This window comes from Crocuta crocuta, unplaced genomic scaffold (assembly GCF_008692635.1).
Source record: "Crocuta crocuta isolate KB4526 unplaced genomic scaffold, BGI_CrCroc_1.0 scaffold72, whole genome shotgun sequence".
Classification (NCBI taxonomy): domain Eukaryota; kingdom Metazoa; phylum Chordata; class Mammalia; order Carnivora; family Hyaenidae; genus Crocuta; species Crocuta crocuta.
The window spans coordinates 5408003-5431414 of record NW_027529427.1 but is presented as its reverse complement, the minus strand read 5'-3'; the positions used below and the strand labels follow the sequence as shown (position 1 = coordinate 5431414).

General features: G+C 42.9%; 1 protein-coding gene across 2 annotated transcripts in view; it reads left to right on the top strand.

The window, feature by feature from the left end:
* The window catches only part of PRMT8 (protein arginine methyltransferase 8), a 98442-nt gene that overhangs the window by 21611 nt on the left and 53419 nt on the right, over positions 1 to 23412 (top strand). For both annotated transcript variants that reach the window (XM_077758993.1, XM_077758991.1), the window contains exon 2: positions 19788 to 19973. In XM_077758993.1, coding sequence (XP_077615119.1) covers positions 19788 to 19973 — 186 coding nt within the window. The remainder of the gene's footprint in view (positions 1 to 19787; positions 19974 to 23412) is intronic.

The following is a 23412-nucleotide window of genomic DNA, read 5'->3' as shown; positions in this document are numbered from 1 at the left end:
GAGACGTGCTGTAGTAATGACATTGAGTCTCCTTGAGACTTATTGGAGTTGCCCAGGTGTGGGTTGGACAAGTTTGTGGCCGTTGATGGGGAGGAACTGGTGATTCTAGACAGGAAAATAGCAGGTACCAAGGTCAAGAGGCCTGGGTATAATGCATCAGGGGACACAGAGAAGGGCAGTGGGACTGGGGCAGCATTTGAAGAGGAACCTGAGGAGTAGATGGGGCTCAGATTATGGCAGAGAGTAGAGAAATGTAAGTTTTGGTAATAAATTTTGACTTAACCTGGACTCTGGTAGCTCAAGCTTCTGCTTAAGCCTCATGGACAAAGTGTTTGCTAATAGCTACCCCAGTTTTCCTGGGCTCTGGAGTGTTCAGCCTCCTTTGAAATAAAGCAGGCAGAGCGAGCCATTCATATGGGGGGCATCTGAGAGCCAGCATAGAGCGGGGCCAGAGTCAAGTGCAGACAGGTGGCAAAATGGTCCCAGGGGGCTCTGTGAGATGGAGCTGCCTGGTGTGGGGTGAGAGTGGGCCTCCAGGATTGCCTTCTAGTTGCTCCATATGGCTGTTCAGCCCTTTTCTTTGCATAGATCCCCCAAACACCTTGTCAAGGGATTCATTCATTCATTTGATTTATTTATTCATTTATTTGATTATTCATTCATTCATTTATTTGATTATTCATTCATTGAATATTTATTGAATACTCACTCAGGGTCAGGCACAGTTCTATAAACTGGGATTACAGTAGTACCTGATGGTAGCTACTATACCTTTCGTTGTACGGGGAAGACAGACAAATATAGGAACTATTATTAGGTACCAATACAAGTTCTGAAGAAAAATAAAGTAGGTAAGGGAGTAGATTGTGATGGAAGGGGATGTTTGCAGAAAGGGTAGCCTGGAGCGGCCATTCTCCGCAAAGGAGATGTTTGAATAAAAATCTGGATGAGGTGAGAGAGGGAACCATTCAAATATATGGGGGAAACAGATGGTGCAAAGTTCCTAGGTGGGGCATGTTTTGGATGCACAAGCAGAGGAATTAAGTCCAGATTGTCGGAGACTGAATAGCAGGAAGGGCTTTGAGAGGTTGCAGGGCCTTACAGGTATGAAAGGGATGCAAAAGGTTTGGGGATAAAAGTTTAGAGCCCCAAATATTGAGGGAATGGCAGCTGGACTCTGTGCCTTCCCACTTCTCTTTTAACACATGGCTTCCCTTTGCTTCTGCATATTACCTTTCCCAGGCTCCAGGACCCAATAGGTATTCCTTGGGCAAATGGTCTCTGGGTTTTACCTTCTTCCTCTTTCCCATCATTATTTCTTTTTCTTGCTTCAACTTTATGAGTAATAAAGTGATGTTTTGTTTTGCTCTCTCAATTTCTTTCTTGTTCTTTTTTTTTCAAGTTGAAGTGTAGTTGACACACAATGTCACATTAGTTTCAGGTGTACAACATAGTAATCCAACAAGTCTATACATCGTACTATGTTCACAAATGTAGTTACCATATGTCATCATGCATTATTACAAGACTATTGATTATATTTCTTTTGCTGTACCTTTCATCCCTATGACTTATTCATTCCATAATTGGAAGCCTCTTATTCCCATGCCCCTTCACCCATTTTGTCTTTTCCCCCACCCTCCTTCCCTCTGTTAACTTTCAATTTGTTCTCTGTGTTTATAGGTCTGTTTCTGATTTTTTTGTTTGTTTGTTTCTTCATTTATTTTTTTTTATTCCACATATAGGTGAAATCATACAGTATTTGTCTTTCTCTGTTTCTCTGCTGACTTATTTTATGTAAAATAATGCCCTCTAGGCCCATCCACGTTGTCTCAAATGGCAAGATCTCATTCTTTTTTATGGAAGAGCAGTATTCCTTTGTATACCACATTTTCTTTATCCATCCATCTAGGGATGGACAGTTGAGTTGCTTTCATAACTTGGCTATTGTAAGTAATGCTGCAATAAACATAGAGGTACATATATCTGTTCAAATACTGTTTTTGGTTTCTTTGGGTAAATACTTCAGTATTTACCAGTTCAAATACTCCACTACTCAGCAGTGGAATTGGTAGATCTTTTGGTATTTCTATTTTTAATTTTTAAAGAAGCTTCCATACTATTTTCTACACTAGTTGCTCCAATTTACATCCCCACCAACAACACATGAGGGTTGCCTTTTCTCCACATCCTCTTTAACACTTGTTATTTCTTGTCTTTCTGATATTAGCCATTCTAACAAGTGTAAGGTGGTACCTCATTTTGGTTTTGATTTGCATTTCCCTGATGATTAATGATGCTGAACATCTTTTCATGTGTCTATTGGCCATCTATATATCTTCTTTGGAAAAATGTCTACTCAGGTCCTCTGCTCATTTTTAAATTGGATTATTGTTTTGTTTTGATGTTGAGTTGTATAAATTCTTTATATATTTTGCATATTAACCCCTTATTGGATATATCATTTATAAATATATTCTTGTATTCAGTAGATTGCCTTTTTGTTTGTTGATGCTTTCCTTGATCATATATAAGTTTTTTATTTTGATGTAATCCCAATAGTTTATTTCTGCTTTTGTTTCCTTTGCCTGAGAAGATGTATCTAGTACATTGTTAAGGCTGATCTCAAAGATATTGTTTATGTTTTCTTCTAGGAGTTTTATAATTTCAGGTCTCACATTTAGGTCTTTAATTTATTTTGAGTTTATTTTCATCTGTGATGTAAGAAAGTGGTCCAGTTTCATTCTTTTGCAAGTAGCTGACTAGTTTTCCCAGCACCATCTTTGAAGAGACTGTCTTTTCCTCATTGTATATTCTTGCCTCCTTTGTTGTAGATTAATTGATCATATAAGCATGGGTTTATTTCTGGGCTCTTTATTCTGCTCCACTGACATATGTGTCTGTTTTTTGTGCCAGTACCACACTGTTTTGATTACTGTAACTTTGTCTTTCTTATCATTTTTAAAATGTACTTTCTTCCTCCTTTCAGAAATGAAGAGACCTGATGAGTGAGTTTACACTAAGGTGTTAATTTGATTATTAAATGCTTTTGTTTGTATTAAACACAATAGCGCATAATATAAAGCTTACTATATTAACCATTTGCAAGTGTATAGATCAGTAGTATTAAGTAAATTCAAACTGTTGTGCAAACATCAGTCCTATTCATCTCTGGTACTCTTTTCATCTTGCAAAATTGACTCTATACCCATGAAACAGTAACTCCCCATTTTCCCCTACCCTACCATCCTATGGCAATCACCATTCTGCTTTCTGTGTCTATGATTTTGACTACTCTTTAGTACCCTATGTAAGTAGAGTCATACAGTGTTTGTCTTTTTGTGATTGGCTTATTTTTCTTAGCATAAAGTCCTCAAATTCATCCATGTTATAGTAATTGTCAGAATTCCCTTTCTTTTTAAGGCTGAACAATGTTCCATTTTATGTGTAGATCACATTTTGCTTATTCATTCATTCATTCATTCGTTTGTTCGTTCGTTCATTGATGGACTCTTGGGTTATTTTCATGTTTTCACTTTATCAATAATGCTTCTATGAATATGGATGTACAAATATGTCTTTAAGACCCTGCTTTCAATCCTTTTGAGTATGTACCTAGAAGTGGAACAGCTGGATCATATGGTAATTCTATTTTTAATTTTTTGAGGAAGTGCCATACTTTTTTCTCTTTTCCATAGTGGCTACATCATTTTACTTCCCACTAACAGTACGCGAGGGTTCCAATTTCTTCACATCCTCACCAACACTTATTATTTTCATTTCTTTTTTAAAAAATATTAGCTCTCCTAGGAGCCTGAGTGGCTCAGTTGGTTAAGTGTCCAACTCTTGATTTTTGCTTGGGTCATGATCTCACAGTTTGTGAGTTTGAGTCCTGCAGTGGGCTCTATGCTAGCAGTGCAGTCTACTTGTTCTCTCTCTCTCTTTCTCTCTCAAAATAAATAAATACACTTTTATTTTTTTTATTTTTTTAATAGTTCATTGTCAAGTTGGTTTCCATATAACACCCAGTGCTCATCCCCACAAATACACTTTTAAATAAATAAAAAAAATTAGCTCTTCTAATGAATACAAAGTTGTATCTCATTGTAGTTTCAATTTCCATTTTATTAATAATTGGTTCTATTGGGTTTTGCTTCATACACTTTGCATATCTTTTATTAGATGAATATGAATTTGAAATTATGTCCTTTTTATGAATTAGTCTTAATCATTATGAAAGTATCCTCTTTTTCCTGATATTATTTGCTCTTATTTCTATTTTGTCTTATATTAATATAGCTACATTAGCTTTCCTTTCATTAGAATTAACATGATATGTCTTTTTTATCCTTTTACTTTTTTATGTTCAAAGTAAGTTTCAAATAGGATGGCGTATAGGTGTGTTTAAATCTAACAGACAATCTTTGCTTTTTAATTGAGGTGTTTAGACCATTTATATTTGATGTAATTATTGATGCTATTGGATTCAGATCTACCAGCTTGCTATTTGTTTCTATATAGCTTATCTGTTCTTTGTTACCCCCACTCTCATTTTAACCTTTTAACTCATAATACTTGAGTATGATTTTATTTTATACCATTTTGCTGGTTTATTGTTTATAACCTTTTTGTGCTTCTATAAAGTGGCTGCTTTAGAGTTTTTGGTATACATATTTTATTTATCATAGTCTATCTTCACTATAGCACCTCACATATGTTATAAAAATCTTATAAGAGAACACTTAGATTCTTCCCTTCTGGCCTTTGTGCTATTGCTATCATACATTTTATTTCTATGTGTGTTATAAGTACTGCAAGACATGTTTTTTAAAAAATTTTGTGTGTTATAAATACTACAAGGCTTTTTTTAAACAGTGATCTTTTTAAAAAAATTATTTTATTTAAAAATTTTTAACGTTTATATTTGAGAGTGGGGGAAGGAGAAAGAGGGAGACACAGACACTAAAGCAGGTTCCAGGCTCTGAGGTGTCAGCACAGAGCCCGACAAAGGGCCCAAATCCATGAACTTGACCTGAGCTGAATGTTGGACACTTAACGGACTGAGACACCCAGGAGCCACTTCAGTCAATGATCTTTTAAAGACATTTAAAGAATTAAAAAAAAATTTCTTTTATATTCACCCATTTTCAGAGCACTTCATTCTTGGGATAGTTCCAAATTTCTATCTGATACCATCTTCCTTCTGCCCAGAGAATATCCTTTAACATCTCTTATATTGTTGGCCTGAGGATGATGAAATCTTTCAGCTTTTAGAGTCTCAAAAAGTCTTTATGTTGCCTTTATTTTTAAAGATATTTTCCCTGGGTATAGAATTCTAAGTTGATACTTTTTCTTTTTCTTTTCAGTACTTTAAAGATGTTGCTGTTCTGTCTTCTAGGCTGTGTTGTTACTCATAAGTACTTATAAGTTGGCTGTCATTATTTTCTTTGCTCTTTGTATAACATCTCTTTCCCTCTTTCTGGATGCTATTTTCTATTTCTCAGTGGTTTTAAGGAATTTGATTATGATGTGCCTTGGTGTAGTTTTTCTGTCTCATATTTCTTTCCTCAGGGTTTGTTGAGCTTTTGGGATCTGCAAATTTATGGTTTTTATTATTTGGAAAATTTCAGCCATCATTCCAATATTTTTAAAACTATTTTTATGTTTTCCCTTTCTTTGGGTACTACAATCACATATGTGAAGTTGTCCCACAGCTCACTGATGCTCTGTTTAACTTTTTAAAAACTATTATTCCAGTATAATTAACACGGTGTTATATTAGTTTCAAGTGAACATATAATGGTTCAACACTTTCATACATTTCTCAGTGTTCATCAAGATAAGTGTACTCTTTGTCCCCCTCACTTATCCACCCCCCACCTCTGATAACCACCAGTTTGTTCTCTGTATGTAAGACTCTGGATTTTGTTTTTGTTGTTCTCTTTTTCCTTTTGTTTGTTCATTTGTTTTGTTTTTTAACCTCCACATACGAGTGAGATCATATGGTATTTGTCTTTCTCTGACTCTCTTATTCCACTCAGCATTATACCCTCCAGCTCCTTCTATGTTGTTGCAAAGATGCATCCATGTTGTGGCAGGATTTCATTCTGTTTAACTTACTTTGAGTCTTTTTTCTTTTCTGTGTTTTATTTTGGGTAGTTTTTATTGCCCTGTGTCAAGTTCACTAATATTTTCTTATGTAATATCTAATTGGCTATTAACCTGATCCAGTTTATTTCATCACATATAATTTTTATTTCTAGAAGTTCAGTTTGGGTTATTTTTCTATCTTTCATGTCTCTACTTATCAGGTTTAATTTTTCATCTAGTTTCTTGGACATATGAAATAGTTCTAATAACAATTTTAATGACGTTGTCTACCAGTTCTGTCACTTGTCCTTTCTGGGTTGGTTTATTGTGATTGGTTTTTCTCCTCATTATAGGTAGTTTTTTCTCACTTCTTTGGCAAGTCTGATAATTTTTGACTGAATACCAGACATTATGTAATCCAGACCTTGGAACATTGTTGGATGCTGAGTATTTTTTGAATATTGTATTTCTAGGCTTTGTTCTGGGATATGGTTAAATTATTTAAACAGTTTAACCCTTTCAGGTCTTGCTTTTAAGCTTTGTTTGGGTGGGGGGATTAAAGCAGTCTTTAGTCTACGGATAATTTCCACCACTAAGGGAAAAATAACCTCTTCTGCATATTCATGAATTATGAAGTTTTCCACTCTGGCTTAGGTGGGCAAGAGGTACTCCTCCCCCTGTGTGAGAACCACAAATCANATATGCATGTTTTGATCCATCTCAGCTGAAGTCTTGAGGGGGATTCTGTCTAGATCACCAAAGCCCCTCACCCCACCCCCAGTCTTCTACCCTCCAATATTTTGCCTTCCAAACTCCCAGTGCCCTGCTGTCTCCAGAGTCCTGCCTCTGTCTCTTCCACTACTACAGATTCCTAGCAGGGTTCCCACTGCCTACACTACAGCTTGGATACTCACACTAGGTCATCATAGGATTCATCTTTTTTGTTTGCCATCTCATGGATATACTTTTTCATTGCCTGATGTTCAATGTCCTAAAAACTTTTATTTCTTATGTTTTGTCTGGCTTTTTAACTGATCATAGGCATTTCCTAGGAAGGCTTTTAAAAAATCCAGATTACTGGACTCTGTCACTGGCTTATTTGAGGCCACCTTTGGAGGAGTGGCCGAATATATACCAGATGGCTGATATTGTTCTCTTTCTAGCTGGAATGTCAGTATTTTCAGGGAAAACTTGCATCCAAATCTCTGATTAAAGGAGTCAGTTATTTCTGCTAAGGATATGGGTGGAAATACATTTATTTGAAGTAAATGGATTTGCTGGAACTAGATGCAAAGTGTCTGGAGGAGTCCATGGAAACCAGATGAGAATCTAGATGATGTGACCATGGTCTTGATAAACAACTTGTGATTTTCTTTCTGGTGTGTGACTCTGTAGCTCACTTTTCTTCAGCCATCAGCTTAATGGCCAGATGATGAGGCCTGAGGCTCTATGAGGGTCAGCTCTGGGGTTTAGACCAGCTATGCTGTTTGGGTTGAAGCTCTGTCAGCTTCCTTGAGGCACAGTATCATTGCCTGCAGTTCTGGCCTTGAACTACTTGGTGTGAAGAGACTGTTGGGAAAATGTCTAACAAATACGCTTGAATCTGTACTTGAAGCCACTTCTAGTCTATAAAGATGGAATTATGGGTGCTTAGTAAGTTCATTCTATATTTGCAAGATATTTTCTTCTAGAAATCTCAGGAGAGAAGACACTTCTTAATAAAGGCACTTGGAGTACCATTGAACCTTCCAAGGAGTATTGAGTATTATTAAGATTCTGATAATTATTTTTCTCAGCTTTATCTTTCTTCCTACCATCTCTCCACCCTTTCAAGGGGGAATGAAAGGTCTCTGATTACAGGGTGGGAAGAAGCCTTCTTCACTCCACTTTCATAATATATTTATGAAGGGCAACATTGACCCAGTTGAAGTGTATAAGGATACTGGAACCAACACATCTCTATTGAGCCCTAGCTCTGTGCCAAGTATTAAAGGAGAAATAGTAACACAGCAGATATAGTTACTGGTCTGGGGGAATTTAATTCTTGGTTAGAGAAGCAACACATACAATTGTGAGACCATTTGTCAACAAAATAAGACAAAATGTAACCAGCAGCTTCAGCCAACGGATGCCATATGAGTTCAGAATAGGAGTAGAAGAGACCAGGTGTCAGGGACTGGAAAAAAATGACTGATTTTCTACGATGGCCTTGTTCCTAAAGATAGCAATTGCATAATACTCGGAAAGCTCCAAGGAAGGGGGGCCAGAACAAAGCCTAGTGAGTGGACAGTGTGGAGGGAGAGGACCAGAGTCAGGCAGGCAGAAGAACAGAATGCTAAGCGTAGCCAAAGCCACTGTGTCTAGTGCCAGAGGAGAACCCAGTGAACAACCAAAAATAACATAAGGGCATAGATTCAGATTGCCACACTCCCTTACTGCATACTCCCTTACTGCACGTTAGAATTTTCTTTGAATATTTACACATTCAGCATCTTTTAATCATCATAGTAAGTTCATGAAGGAAGCAGGACACATAATTGTTGCCATTTGACAGAAAAGGAAACTGAGAGTGGAAAGGTTAAATTGCTTTTGCACAATGACCCAAATAGGACAAGAAAGAACCAAGACCAGAACCCACAGATGTACTATCTGTGCAACTTCTGCCTGATGCTCTTTGTCTCCTTAGATGACTTAGCCCGGGCTGGGAACCCACAAGCCAGTTTCAGGTCCAACAGGGATGATTTGACCCAAATATGAGACTAAAGCTTAGTCCAACTCTGGGCAAGTTGTGAGGGTGTGAGGAAATTGGCTGTGTCTTTCTGCACATTTGCCTGTACAGGAAAGTGGAAAGCCAAGTGCTTGGTGACCTCTTTCAAGTCAAAGGAGGGAAAAAGTCTCCTGTTACCTTGGGGAGGGAAAAAGGAGGAAGAGGAGGGGAAGTCTGCTCTTTAAGCCCATTAAGGAGGAAGAGCCAGGAGCCAAGCATCCAATTAACCTGACATCTTTTGCAGCCAAAATATCTGAGGATATAAGAAGAGAATTTAATATGTGGAGGCTTGGGAGAAAAGTGACTAATAGCTGGAAAACAGCCCTAGTTTATTTAAAAAATAGGTCAGGCCCAACAAATCCAATAGATTCCTTCCCAGCAGTTACTGATCCAGGAGAAAGAGGGAGTGCCGTGTGGGTGCAATGCCATTTTGACTTGAAGCAGGCGCTGCTGTTGTACCACAAAAAGACAGCCAGGGGGCTGATAGGAAGCACACAGACACAGTGTGCACAGCTGCCAAGGACTGTCCTTTGCATTGAGCCACATCATGACCCTGGCAATGACAGCAAGTTAGGGACTGGCCCAAGGTCACCTAGACTCAAGGTGAGAGAGCTTACACCCAATCCCAGCTCTTCTTCTGTGGGAGCTACTGTCTGTCTTCCAGGTGTCCTTGGCCTGGCCCTGACATTGTATGGGGATCAGAGTGTCACAAAGGCTGTGCCAGGCTGGCCTCTGGGGGTTGCGTTAGGGGTCAGAGAGAAATGGAGAAGGCAAGTAGCTGTCCTCAGCTCTGTCTGGACCAGGATTTCATAGGCATCACTGGAGGAACTTGTTAAATGTGCAGCTTATTGTGTTTTACTCCCACCAGCTCTGAGGTCAGACCCCACAAATCCAATAGATTCCTTTCACCCAGTTACTGACCCAGGAGACAGAGGGGAAAAGCCATTTTGATGGCATGGGCCTGGGGTCAGGCCTGAGACCCATCCGAAGGTGGTTGATGCATATTTTAATACAGAAACACTGTCCTAAATCAGAGTCACCCAGATGGTTTCCTTAGAACATTAATTTCTAGGGATGTTTATAGAACTCTTAGAAAAAAAGGATGTCACAGCCATAAATTTGGTAGCAATAGACACCCTAAATCCCTCTTAGAGATTCACAATTCATTTTAGCAAATTAAAGATTTAAACGTATTGCAATTAAGAAGTCTTTTTACACTTCTCATATATACATATATTGAATCATTATGTTGTACCTTAAACTTACACATTGTGTATCAGTTATATCTCAATAAAGCTGAAGGAAAAAAGAAAAAAAAATCTCTTTAGCTTGTTTGTCCAAACTTATTTGACTATGAAACCCCTTTTCTAGGAGTATCTATTCTGTGGAATACAGTGTGGGAAAATGCAGCTCTAGACCAGTGGAGCTCAGACTCTGTAATACATCAGAATCACATGGAGGCTTGTTGGAACAGATTGCTAAACCCTACCATAGAGATTATGATTCAGTGGTTTCTGGTAAGGACTGAGAATCTGCATATCTTGCAAATTCCCAAGAGATGCTACTATGGTGGTCTGGGGACTAGACACTGAGACCCACTGCCCTAGACCCCTCTGTAAGCCCTGGATCACCCAAGGGTGATGCCAGGCCTTCTGGCAACATTCCCCAGCACAAGGTATCCCCCAGTGGGAGAATGGGGACTAATAGTGGGTGGCAAGAACTGAGGAAAGGCAAACCCAGGGAGAGCAGCCTTAGAGGGAACTTGAGTCTAAAGTAATAAAGCATGTGAAGAGGGGCTCTGCCAGTATGCCAGTTACAGTCAGAGACACTGTAAAACAGGAAGGTCCCAGTGGGTGAAAGCAGCTAACACTCTGTGACACGCATCAGTGCCTGGCTTGCCCCGGGCGGGGGTGGGGGTGGGGTCTAGAGAGAGTCTATGCCTTTAAAGAGTAAACTCTAGGGAGGGACATGAAGGTGACTGTTGACAAGTGTACAGACCAAGGCACCCTGGAGGGTGAGAAACTGTGAGCTGGGGCTATGTACTCTAGCCTAGCACTTCCTTCTGGGGAGGCTGACTTTGACATTCGTTCACTGGGACCCATGTGTAAATATGAGGGTGGAACCAGCATTGTCTTTGGCCAAAGACAGACATGAGAACTATATATTTTTGGTGTGACCTTTGGTGTGAATAGGAGAGGTCCACATGCCCGCCAGAGTCCTTGCTTGGCTTGCTGCTACCTGACATCCTACCATTAGAATGTTCTCCTTTCAGTTAAAGCTCTGGTCCCTATCTAAAGGCAGATAGACATGTTAGAAGAGCTCACTCTAGGCTATTATCTCACAGTCTTGTGAGTAAACATCAGGATCAAGAAAGGATGTGAGGATCTGAGGGTGACCCTGGGACAGGGGCCAGATGTGAGCATGGGCTTGAAGAAGTTGGGAGGGAGACAAAGGCATCTGGGGAGAAAGATGTGGTGAGACCCGGCCAGGGAGTCACCCCGCCTCCCACACTGTCTTCTACCCACTCTGCGGTGACCCACCTTTTGCAGTCGGTCCACAACTCCCCCCCCTCCCCGCCCCATCTTGCCCCCATGGGACTTCAGGCCAGGCAGGCTGCTGCTAAGGACAGATGACTCAGGTTAGAAAAAGCTCTCCTGACATTTGGAAAACAGAGCAGGATTTGGCTCCTCCAGTGGAGCCTCTTGTTCTCAGGAAAATCGTTTTTACAGCTTGGGCTGGTGCCAGTAAGAGCCATTTATAGCCCAATGGGCTTGGGTTAGCTTCAGCTGCCTGGTGCAAAAAGTGCTGGCTTCTCTCTGTCCTCTGCTGCCTAGCTCCCCCCTCCATAACTCCTTCACCTCCACTCTCATTCCTTACAACCTCTTTATCCTGCTCCCTCCTCACCCCTTTTCTATTTTCTTAGAGATTCTGGTTCTGGTTACCTGTTTGACCCTAGACATATTCCTTTGCCTGTGTGGGCTTCAGATTCTCCTTCTATAAAATAGAGCTTACTGTTTGTTACCTTTTGAATTCAGTTACCTTGGGGAGGTACTTACCTGTGCTTCATGGAGGCATGTTCTTCTTTTTAGTCATTGCCTGTTGGCCTTCTTTCTCCCCCCAGAATTGGGAGTCCAGTCTGGGCCAGCTTCGCCACCATTTCTGAGGACAGGGCTCCTAGCATTGGCTCAGTTAAGCTTGTGTGTGACTGAACTGAGCTAACCACAGCATCAGTGTCAAGAGTATCAACTCTGGTGTCCAACGGATGATGGTTCATATCCTGATTCCGTTACTCCCTAGCTCTGGGTTCAGGTAATCGACTGAATGTTTTGAGCATCAGTTTCTTTGTAAATTTCAGTCATTCATTCAGTCATTCATTCATTTAGTTATTATGAGGATTTTAAGATACAGTGTTTGTACAGTGCCTGGTGTACACTGAGCCCTCAATCAATGTTAGGGATCATCGTCATTATCATCACCTATCACCTCCCCTTATTTTAAGATGGAAGTGGAGTTAGGTTAAGAAAGTGGGGGGGGGATGGAATCTCTCACTGAATCCTTACCTTTGCCTGTGGAAATCTTAGTCACCCTTTGAGGACCAACTCAAACATCACTTCTTCAAGAAGCTATTCTCCTTTTGATTATACAGCTTTGGTGTTTCCTCCAGCTTTGGTGCTTCCTCAACACTTTATCTATCTCTATCTATCTATCTATCTATCTATAAAGTTTATTTATTTATTTTGAGAGAGAGAGAAAGGACAAGTCAGGGAGGGGCAGAGAGAGAGAGGGAGAGATAAAATTCTAAGCACTGGCAATGCAGAGCCTGATGCAGGGCTCAAACTCACGAACCATGAGATCATGACATGAGCTGAAGTGAGACGTTTAATCAACTGAGCCACCCAGGTACCCCCAACCCTTTATCTTATCTCAACATTTAGTGGCGCCTGGACCCATTCACCCCAGTAGAATGGGGTGGACTAGGAAGATTAAACTGGGGAGAAAAACTGCCAAAGATGCCCCAGGAATGTCTCAATCCAGGCCTGGAGGCAGATCACAGTGTCTGAAGAGTCCCAATCAGCAGCTGGCACTAAGAGTAGAAGACAAAGTCACAAATCCTGACAGTGACAGGTGACAGATTGGGAAAGCAGTCAGCATTAGGAAACCTTCTGCGAATAGCAGAGCCTTGAGCCTAAGGCCCTTGAGAGGAGGTGGGAGAGCAAGGCAGGGCTCGCTGAATGCATCAAGCATCCCACTGTGTCAAGGATAGAGACAGTGATGCACGAATGGTTACCAGCACCAGACCTCAGGTCAGAGTAGGCAGGGCTAGAGCACAAGTCTCATGCTGTGGGACTAGAGGGGCTAAAATGTCCAGTGGGAAGGAACTTGGGCACAGGGAAAAATTGGAGCTGTGACAGTCACAGCTGCAGGAGACTGAAGTGCTGAAGCTGGGAGTCAGTCTGGCCTCTGTCTCCCACTGTGATTCCCAGCCCTAGTCTACCCTCTAGGCCAGGATATGCAAATGATTTGAAGTTTGAAGGCTGCCTTCATTCAGAGCCTCTGTTTGGCCTATGAAAGAGTCAGGGCTTCTGACTCCCCAAATGAGCCCAGCATGGTCCCCCAAGGCCCATCCCCTACTTTGCTCAATTCTTTCCAGGACCCTGGAAGGTAGGCAGGTGTGCCAAAGGCTGGATTTTCAGAGCCCTTCCTTTCTTTGTGGTGTAACAAACTTTAATAGCTTCCACAGACACATCTGGATGCCTATACTGGCTCCCATATGCCATATAGGGACCTAGAGGGTTCATAAGCATCTCTGTTCTTTCATAAGACCTGCGCAGTGCCTTGTTGCAGCAGATGTTCGGTCAGTATTTATGGGATGTAAAGCAACATCCCCAGCTAGCTGAATGTCTAGGGATCATGGGCCACTGTGGTTTCCCACTCCCAGCCTCCTAGGACGGGGCACACCTATCAGATAATGGGATAGTGCAAGTCCCTTCTGTAAGAGACTGAGCTAGACTGACAGACTTTAGGACTAGGGACTAGTCTATGGTCACCTCTTTGTCTTCATTGTTTGACCTGTGGTTATCAAGGTGAATGTCCCCCCAAATCCATTCATCCCCTTGCCTCATGAATGCAATGAATGGTGCATGGTTGACACTTTGTAGGTTGGCAGCTGAGAAATGAGTCTTAGGAAACTTGTAGTAAAGGGAAACTTGGAATCAGAGCTAAGGAGCGAGGAGGCTCTTATGAACCTGATCATGTATGCTGCCTGCACCAGCTAGGATTTTTTCTCCTCTTAATACCTTTACATAGAGTCAAGATTGGGGTCAGCTTCATACATGGAGCTTTCTTCAGCTTTAGAAGTGACTGCACAGCTTCCTAGGTATGGTGTCCTTCTGGATAAGTGAGGCTAGATAGAGGTCATCTTTGCTTTGATGCCATTGGCTGGTTACTGGAGTGCAATGCTTGGACAATCTCAGATGAGGGACAGTCACAGAAGTGGCTCCTCCCTAAGCCTCTCTCCCCGGGTCCCCTGGTGCTTCCAAGGTCTTCAGAGAAGGAGGCTTCTGGCTTCTGTCCTTGGCCCAACCTCATTCCTCTCTACTGCCTTCTCTTCTCCCCTACTACTACCCCCATGGGGGGCTCTCCCAAGTGAACCCCATAGCCTTTCTCTGAGCAGATGGTTTCCATGCGGAGTGTTAGCCTCAACTTCTTTCCAAAGGTCTGGGATCATGGTTTTTTTTTGTTTTTTGTTTTGTTTGTTTTGTTTGTTTTTTGCCAATATTATTGCATTTTGCTCTTTTCAAAAGTAGTACGTGTTAATGGCACACATTTTAGAAAGTATAAACAAGCACAATAAAGGAAAGAATTAACTGTTTATAATCCAACACCTTGTCATAATTGCCACTAATTCTGGTGACTTCCTTGAGTCTCTCCTCCTTAACACACAGGCATGAATAAGTTTTAATTTTAAAAATGTGATCACACTGTCTATTCTTCTCCCACTTGTTCCCCTCAGCCCACGGTTTATCGTGTTCACATTTCTCTTATTAACTACTCTTCCACAACATTATAAGCAGCTGTATTGCATTCTGTTGTGTGGATGTACCCACAGTTTACGTAAGCAGTTTTGTTTTGTGGAACCTCTAGGTTGACTCCTATTTTTGTGTTGTCTGCCATGATTCTGATTCTTTCCTTAGGATGAATTCCAAAAAAAGTAATTACTGGGTTTAAAGATTTGTGCCTTTAAAGACTTTTAATGCATTTTTATCAAACTGCCTTCAAAAAATATCCTCTCTAGAACTGTATGAAAGTACCTATTTTTCTGCAGCTCTTACAAATGCAGTGTTTTGGGGCACCTGGGTGGCTCAGTTAATTAAGCCTCTGACTTCAGCTCAGGTCATGAACTCATGGCTCGTGGGTTTGAGTCCCACATCAGGCTCTGTGCTGACAGCTCAGAGCCTGGAGCCTGCTTCAAATTCCATGTCTCCCTCTCTCTCTGCCCCTCCCATGCTCATTCTCTGTCTCTCAAAAATAAATAAACATTAAAAAATTTTAAAGAAAAACAAATGCAGTGTTTTAATGGTTTCTGAAGGAGTCAAGATTATTTGGTAATTAAAAATTATAACTTTTTGTTTTAATTTGAAGATACCTGATTTCCAGAGAGATTGAGGCAGAGAGAGGGAGACAGAATCTCAAGTGGCTCTGTGCCATCAGCACAGAGTCCGATGCAGGGCTTGAACTCACAAACATGAGATCATGACCTGCGCCGAAGTCAAGAGTTAGATGCTTAACCAACCTCATCACCCATGTACCCCTTCTTTTTTTTTTTTAATTTTATTTGAGAGAGAAAGAGAGAGAGAGAGAGAGACAGAGACAGAGACAGAGACAGAGAGAGACAGAGAATATCAAGCAAGCTCCAAACTCAGCATAGAGCCTGATGTGGGGCTTGATTCCACAACCCTGGGATCATGACCTGAGCTGAAATCAGGAGCTGGACACCCAACTGACTAAGCCACCCAGGCACCCTTTGTGTTTAGTTTCATGTGAATTGACTGGAAGATCTTTTGTCGAATGCTAAATGGGGGATGCTTTCCTTTCTCTTATTGGTTTATAAGAGTTCTCTGCATATAAAGGATATTTGCTTTTGTACATATATATTAAAAATGTACTACTTAGCTTATCACTTGACTTTCCATTTTATTTATGATATTTATTAACTGGAACTATACTGCTCTCTACTTGCTTGACATTTTTTCTTATATGACTCAATGATATTTCAAATTTCACAAATCCAAGTGGAAGTACATTATGCCCCCACTTCCCACTTACTCTTCCTTTGACTTGCTCATTCCTGTTAATGTCACCACCATTTTGCTAGTCATCCAGGCTTGAAATGTAGAAGCCATCTTGGGTTCAAACGCTTCTCTTTCCCCCCATATCTTGTCAGCTGCTGACTCCTAGAGATCCTATTTCTGCAATTTCTCTGGCAGGCAGGCCCTCTAATACAACAGTGGCTCAGGTTATCATTATTTCTTGACCCGACTTTGAAAATGGCCTCATAAGTTCATATGCTTCCCAGTCCCCAGTCTGGGGGCTTGATTTGTCATTTCTCCACCTTGCGCCTCCTGTATACGGCCACCACATTAATCTTCCTAAAGTAGAGCTCAAACATAGAACTCTCTGGTTACAAACCACCAACAGCTCCCCATTGTCTTGTAGTTAATTACAACCTCTTAGTCTGGCCTTAATTTCCTTTCAGTGGAATCTCCCACTATTTTGGCCAAGTTGCTCCTCAAACAAGCATGCTGTTTTCCCGCCCCTTTACCTTTTTGTTCCAGCCATCCCCTTCTCTCAGAATTCCCTCCCACCATCTCCTCCTACCAAAAATGCATTCAGAAATCTCCCCACCTACCCCACTGCCAGATATCCCAAGCTCTTGTGATTCTTTAAATTGAAGACTTCTCTCTCTTTGAACCCTCCACAACAATTTGCTCAAGCTTTTCTTGTAAAGAAAATCCTACTCCATCATCTAGTGGAACCCTCAAAGGTCTTATATTCCTACCAGAAAGCAGAGTCCTTTAAGGGCACTCTTCCTATATGTCTGTTCCTCCACAGGAGTAACAGACTGCAGTAATGCTCAGTCAGTATTTATGGGATGAAAAGCAACATCCCCAGCTAGCTGAATGCCTAGGGATCATGGGCCACTGCTGTTTCCTACCTCACTCCTAGCCTCCTGGGACAGGGCACACCACTCAGCTAATGGGCAGAGTGTGAGTCTCCTTTGCAAGAGGCTGAGCTAGGCTGACAACCCCTGGGACCAAAATCTGGGCCACAGTCACCTCTTTGGCCTCATGATCTGTAGTCATTGAGGTGAAAGCCCACCAGATCCACTCATCCTTTGTCTTTTGGATGCAATGCATGGTGCATGGTTGACCCTTTGTAAATTGGCAGCTGAGAAATGAAATCTTGAAGACCTCATGGAAAGGGAAACTTTGAATCAGAGCTGAATGGCAGCGAAGGGGTGCAGGAGGCTCCTGTGACCCTGACCATGCGTGCTGCCTGGAGCAGCTAGGACTTTTTCTCTCTTCAACATATTTAAATAGAGTCAAGATTGGGGTCAGCTTCATGCACAGAGCCTTCTTTAGCTTTAGAGGTGACTCTGCCGCCTGCACGGGAGTATGCAATTGACACAGTCTATTTTTAGCCTCTCAGAGACCGTGACCAACATCCCAAGCTGAGGGTGGGCACACCTGCTGCATTCTAATGAAGCAGCCCCGATTGCCTCTTCCAGCCAGCCGGGATCTCGCCGACCTCAAATCTGATGTTGCTAAACTGGGAAGTCTGCTTATTTCCCAGAGGCTGTAGCCTAGATACACCAGGAAAATGGGACCATCACACTCCCCTGAGCTCACTCCCTTACAGCCCAGGACACGGGGCAGTTGTGGGGCTCTATGAACAGCATGATGAAGAGATGGAGTCACTTGACATTTTTGATCTTGCTCTGTCCTCGGGCCTCCCTATTTCCCTTGTTGGGAAGGAGATTAGTAAGTCTGAGCTGATTCAGCTCACAAATGAGAAAATTGAGGCACAAAGCAGGGACATATTTATTTATTTAGTCTGAATAATAATAATAATAATAATAGAGCTTACTATTGGCCAGGCAGTGTTCTAAATGCTTCACATACGTGAACTCATGCAAAGTTCTTGACCACTCTCTCAGATGGGTTTTGTCATGATCTCTATTTTATGGGTAAGGATAAGGAGACTGAGGCTCAGTGATGACAAATGACTTCTAAAGGTCACTATCAGCCACCAAGCAGCAGGGTTGTGTTTCAAAGCCAGGCAGTGTGGCCTTAGGATTTACCATGACACCTGCCTCTCAATATCTATTTTTATTTTTATTTATTTATTTTTTAAATATTTTTATTTATTTCTAGGAGAGAGAGATAGACAGCGTGAGCAGGGGAGGGTCAGAGAGAGAGGGAGATACAGACTCTGAAATAGGCTCCAGGCTCATAGGCTCCAGGCTCTGAGCTGGCAGTCAGCACAGAGCCCGACGTGGGCTCGAACCCACGAACCACGAGATCATGACTTAAGCGAAAGTTGGACGCTTAACCGACTAAGCCACCCAGGCGCCCCTCAATATCTATTTTTAATTTTACTAGAGGCAAGATTGGGATCCAGGAGTCCCAGAAGACCAACTACTGGATACTACTGTTTCTCTATTTTTTATTTTCATTTATTTTTTAATAAAGTTAACTTATTTTATTTTTGAGACAGACAGAGGAGGGGGGCAGAGGGGCAGAGAGAGAGGGAGACACAGAATCCCAAGACTCGAACCCAAGACACTGTGAGATCATGGCCTGAGCCAAAATCAAGGGTTGGACATTCAACTGACTGAGCCACCCATGCACCTCACTATTTTTTAAACTTCTGCCCTGCTTTTTCTGTGCTGTACACACCTGGATTCCTACACTCCAGGGAGAGAAGTTTCTTCTCCTGGGATGAATACCCTTCTACAGTCAAGCTGAAATTTTGGGCCCCAAAGCTCCCTGAACTTCTCCTTCTCCCCTTAGCCAATGGAGGAGGAGGGGTTGGCTGGTGATTGGCAGCAGCAGTAGGGTATAGAGCCAGGCTGCATGGTGGGGCTGGGAACACAGAAAGAGCAGTGATTGGTTATGTGCAGGCAGGGGGCCACCATCAGCATGGGTATTCAAGCTCAGAGCAAATTCTGCCAAAGTTCAGAATAAAGTTTACAGAATCCAGGAGGGAAGGCAAGAGGTGTGAGACCCCAGAACCTAAGAGACCTGCATCTGGGGAGCCGAGCAAGTGCTGCCTGCTAGGGGAGAAGCCCAGAGACTCATCTTCTAAGTGTGCAGGTGGGACTCAGTTTAACAAACACTTATTATGTGCTAAGCGTTCTTATAAGCACTTCACAAACACCAACATCCTCAGGATTATTCTAGGAGATGGGGATCATTTTGTTCCCCTTTGAGAGATGGGGAACCCAAGAGACTGAGAGGCTAATAATTTTGTCTAAGTTTGCATAGCTCGGAAGTGGCAGAGCTGTGTTCAAGTTTCAGCAGACTGGCTCTGGAATCTACACTGCAGCCACCATGCTATGTGACGTTATACATCTCGCCCTTTAGTGAGTGTTCGCTATTCACCTATAAAGGGAAGTATTGTCCTCATTTAGCAGATATGGAAACTGAGGCCTGGGCTGGCTTAGGTCGCCTGACTAGTAAGAGATGGAATTGGGTTAAATGGACATCTTTTTGGCTCCTCAGTAGCATGGTGCCTCTCCATAAACCACAGCCTTCAGTGGGCCTTCCAGAAAGGTCCGTCCACCTCTTAGGAGTNGGGGGAGGGGCTACATCTCAGAGGGCAAGACCTGGTCTCCACTGCTGACACCAGACCCCTTCTCTTCCCTCAGGTGAACAGTGCTCCCCCGCAACCCCCTCAGCCTGTCGCCCCACCCAAGCCTGTGCAGTGTGTCCATCATGTGTCCACACAACCCAGCTGCCCAGGACGGGGCAAGATGTCCAAGCTGCTGAACCCAGAGGAGATGACCTCGAGAGATTATTACTTCGACTCCTACGCCCACTTTGGGATCCACGAGGTAAACTGTGTGGAGCTGGTGGCAGAATGGGGCAGCTCAGCCCTGCTGTTTCTTCACTGTTCTCTGAGGCAGCCTAATGTGTTCATCTGTCTACTGTCCTAAAGTGGGTTTTCCTAGTGGCTCGAGGCTCCTGGCCCTCCCTCCTTCCTGTGAACCTCTCTGGGAGAGGGTCAGGGCCAGGCCCAGAGCAGGTGAGTAGCTGAAAGTGTGTGTCTATGTGTTTCTCGGCCAGAGAGCAAGGGGGCGCTTAGGGCTTCTTTGTTTTATGGTGCTCCCGCACCTGTGTCTCTTCTTGACCCTAAGCCCAGGTGATCGAGGTGGATGGGATGTCCTTGCTATAGGTCCTGGCTCTAGGAGCTCAGATGCTCTGCAGCTCGAGTCCTGAGGCTGAGAAGACCCTTCGGAGGCCATGATGTCAGTCTTTAGGCAGGCATGAACGTGAACTGTTACGTCCTAGACCAATGAGCACTCCCAGGAGGAGAAATGCAGCAAGCTTCTTTGGAGACCTGGCCCAGGTCTGTCACCCTGACTGATCCTCGGGAAATTCTTGTGTCTAAATGCTTGCCTTGCACCATAGCAGGGAAGATTTATGTTAGTTGTAGAACAGAGCACAGCTTCCAATCAGAAGCTTCCTGGCTGGAGTCGGGACCCCACCCCCGTCACCTGCAACATTTTCCCAAGCCACTCAGGTTGGAGGGTGCTTATTCATTAATTGGGTGTTTACTCAGTGCCAGGCATTGTTCTAAGCACATTATATGTATCAATTCATTTAATCCTCCTAAAATCCCTATGAAGAAAATATTTCTATTATCCCCTTACAGTATGAAGAAATATTTTACAAGGAAAAAAGCCTTGCTAGCTTTGTAAATTCATTTTCAAAATAAGTCTCAAAGTTTCTGTTTCAATAAGCTGCTTCTATAAACCCTCTCTATATCAAAATATCATTGCCAGACGAGTGTTTAAAAACAATAGCCAGCACTTTTTCCTTTTTTTTGAGGGGGGGTGTTGTTCCGAGATTTTACCTTATTGGCTCATTTATTCCTCAGGTTAACAACCCCTGTGAAGTTGGTATTATTATTTGTCCCCAATTTATTTGTAATTATTTGTTTTTAAACAAGCCAAATCTTTATTATTTAGCATTTACCCTTTTTGCTTATGTCTTAACTTCCTTTTTTTTTTTTTTTAATTTCTAGGAGAGAGAGAGAGACAGCGTGAGCAGGGGAGGGTCAGAGAGAGAGGGTGATACAGACTCCAAAATAGGCTCCAGGCTCTGAGCTGGCAGTTAGCACAGAGCCCGACGCGGGGCTCGAACCCATGAACCGCGAGATCATGACCTAAGCGAAAGTCGGACACTTAACCGACTAAGCCACCCAGGCGCCCCTTAACTTCCTTTTTAAAAAAGGCACATTGTCCTGTATGCCACCCAGCCACCTACTTATAGAAGTAAAACAGTTCATTATAAGGAACTTGAGGAATACAAGATTATTTGTCCCCAGTTTTTACATGAGGATGTAAGACCTTAAGAATCCAGATCAACTTACATTCCTCGCTTCCTTTGCGTACAAGGTCACAAACTAATAAATGGCAGAGCTAGAAATGAAATCTTCACACTTGGGGCCTTGGGGCTTCATTCCGAACTTCTATGCCATAGAGACTTTAAAACAGGTCCTTTGTTCTTTCTGGAAACTTTGACTTTTTTCCCGCTGGTTCCTTTACAATTCCGTGTGGAGATAGAGAGTGAACAAAGGGTCCCTCAATTAATTCTAGACTCAGGGACTTGGCCCATTCACCCCAGGGAGACTCAGAGTTTGGCTTCCTGGGAACTGCTGTCCACATAAAAGTGTTAGGCCTGGGGGCTGCAGGGGAGGAAGACTGAGCCCTGTGTGTGTTCTGGGGGCCCTGGCCCAGGAAGGCCTGGGCAGCTGAGCCACTCTTGGTGGCTCAGATGTCATCTTTGGGCAGATAAATGAACTGTGTACCTTCCCTGATCCTGGTCCCCATGGTAGAGGGGGTCGGAGTGAGGTGGTGCATTGAGCCCTGTCATAGGCTTGTGAGAGGTTCTGAGAGGCAGAAAAAGGGCATCTTCAAGAGTTCATCTTGTCCCTAATTCATGTGACAAATTCTAACAGATGTGTGCCTATGGGCACCTGTTTCAAGGCAGATTCCTAGGAAGAGATGCTAGTTCCCCAAAATGCCTCCCGTTGGGTTTGCCTGGGACCACACCTCCGCGCCCACTAGAGACCAGTTAATCATGACATGCACTTCGTGTCTGTCCTTTCCTGTCTTCAGGATCCACTCCCCCAGTGGAGCCTCCTATGACTGACTTCTGGGACACCTCCCTCTGAATGACTGTGTTCTTGCTGGGCTATACCTTTGGCTCCTAGGATGTGCTCTCCTGTGCTGTGATTAATCTCTGTAATGCCTTCAGGAATTACTTCCCATGCCACTAATCCAGAGCTTGACACACTGTATAATTTGCAACAGTTTGTTGACATGGCTGCTAATCTGATCATCACTCAGGTGATGCCTGGTTAGCACATGGCTGGTCATACCAGAGAGTGTGATCTTCAGTGGGAAAAGACACCAAGGATCATCAGTTAAATACTATACCAGCTTCCCTCGATTTCATGTATTGATAGAAAAACAAAACTTGCACATGGACATGTATAAGCATGGTTCGGACTGAGCTAATAAGCATGGAGGAAATGATCCTCATGTCACACATAACATTTCTTTCCTTAGTAACCTGTCCTGGAATAGTTTTAGCAACACTTTGCATCTGGAAGTACTCCTGATGCTTAGCTCAGCTGATACTACTAGCTTAAATCCCTCCTGCTGCTGCTGCAGGCCATTTCTAGATCTGGCTTCTGGGGAAATGCAGAGGTCTTCAGTGTCAGGGTGCCTACTTAAGCTGCCTTCACCCTTGAGATTTCCCTCCACCCTGTTTGGTCTCCAAGATCATCTGGTATTAAAAAAAGGTAGGGGGGGGCATGTGGATGGACTCCTAACAAGGGCCTGCTTGTTTCTCATTATCAAGCACCAGGGATCTCCGTTCTGTGCCAGACAGCTCGCAGTGAAGCCTTTGCCTCCTCAGTCTGGACAAGACCCATACCTCACCATCCGGAGCCGAGCTGGCCGTTTGGCAGTCTTCTCCCATCATTAACAAGATGCTCACAGGGGCAGCAGCACTGCCAGCTTGCTGATTAATAGTGATCAGTGAGTGTTTAGGAAACATGGTGCGGGATGGATTGGGTTTGGTTAGTCTGTAAATATGAACAAGAGGTGTCGAGTTTGGGAGAGGGCACTGCTGGGGGCTGGAGAGCACCACAAGAGGTGATTCCGGACACTTCTATTCTTGTATTCCATGTCCCCATCTAGAGATGACTCTGTACTCAGCCTCCAGAAGGAAGACTGTGGCATTCTGTCACAAGGTGTCTCT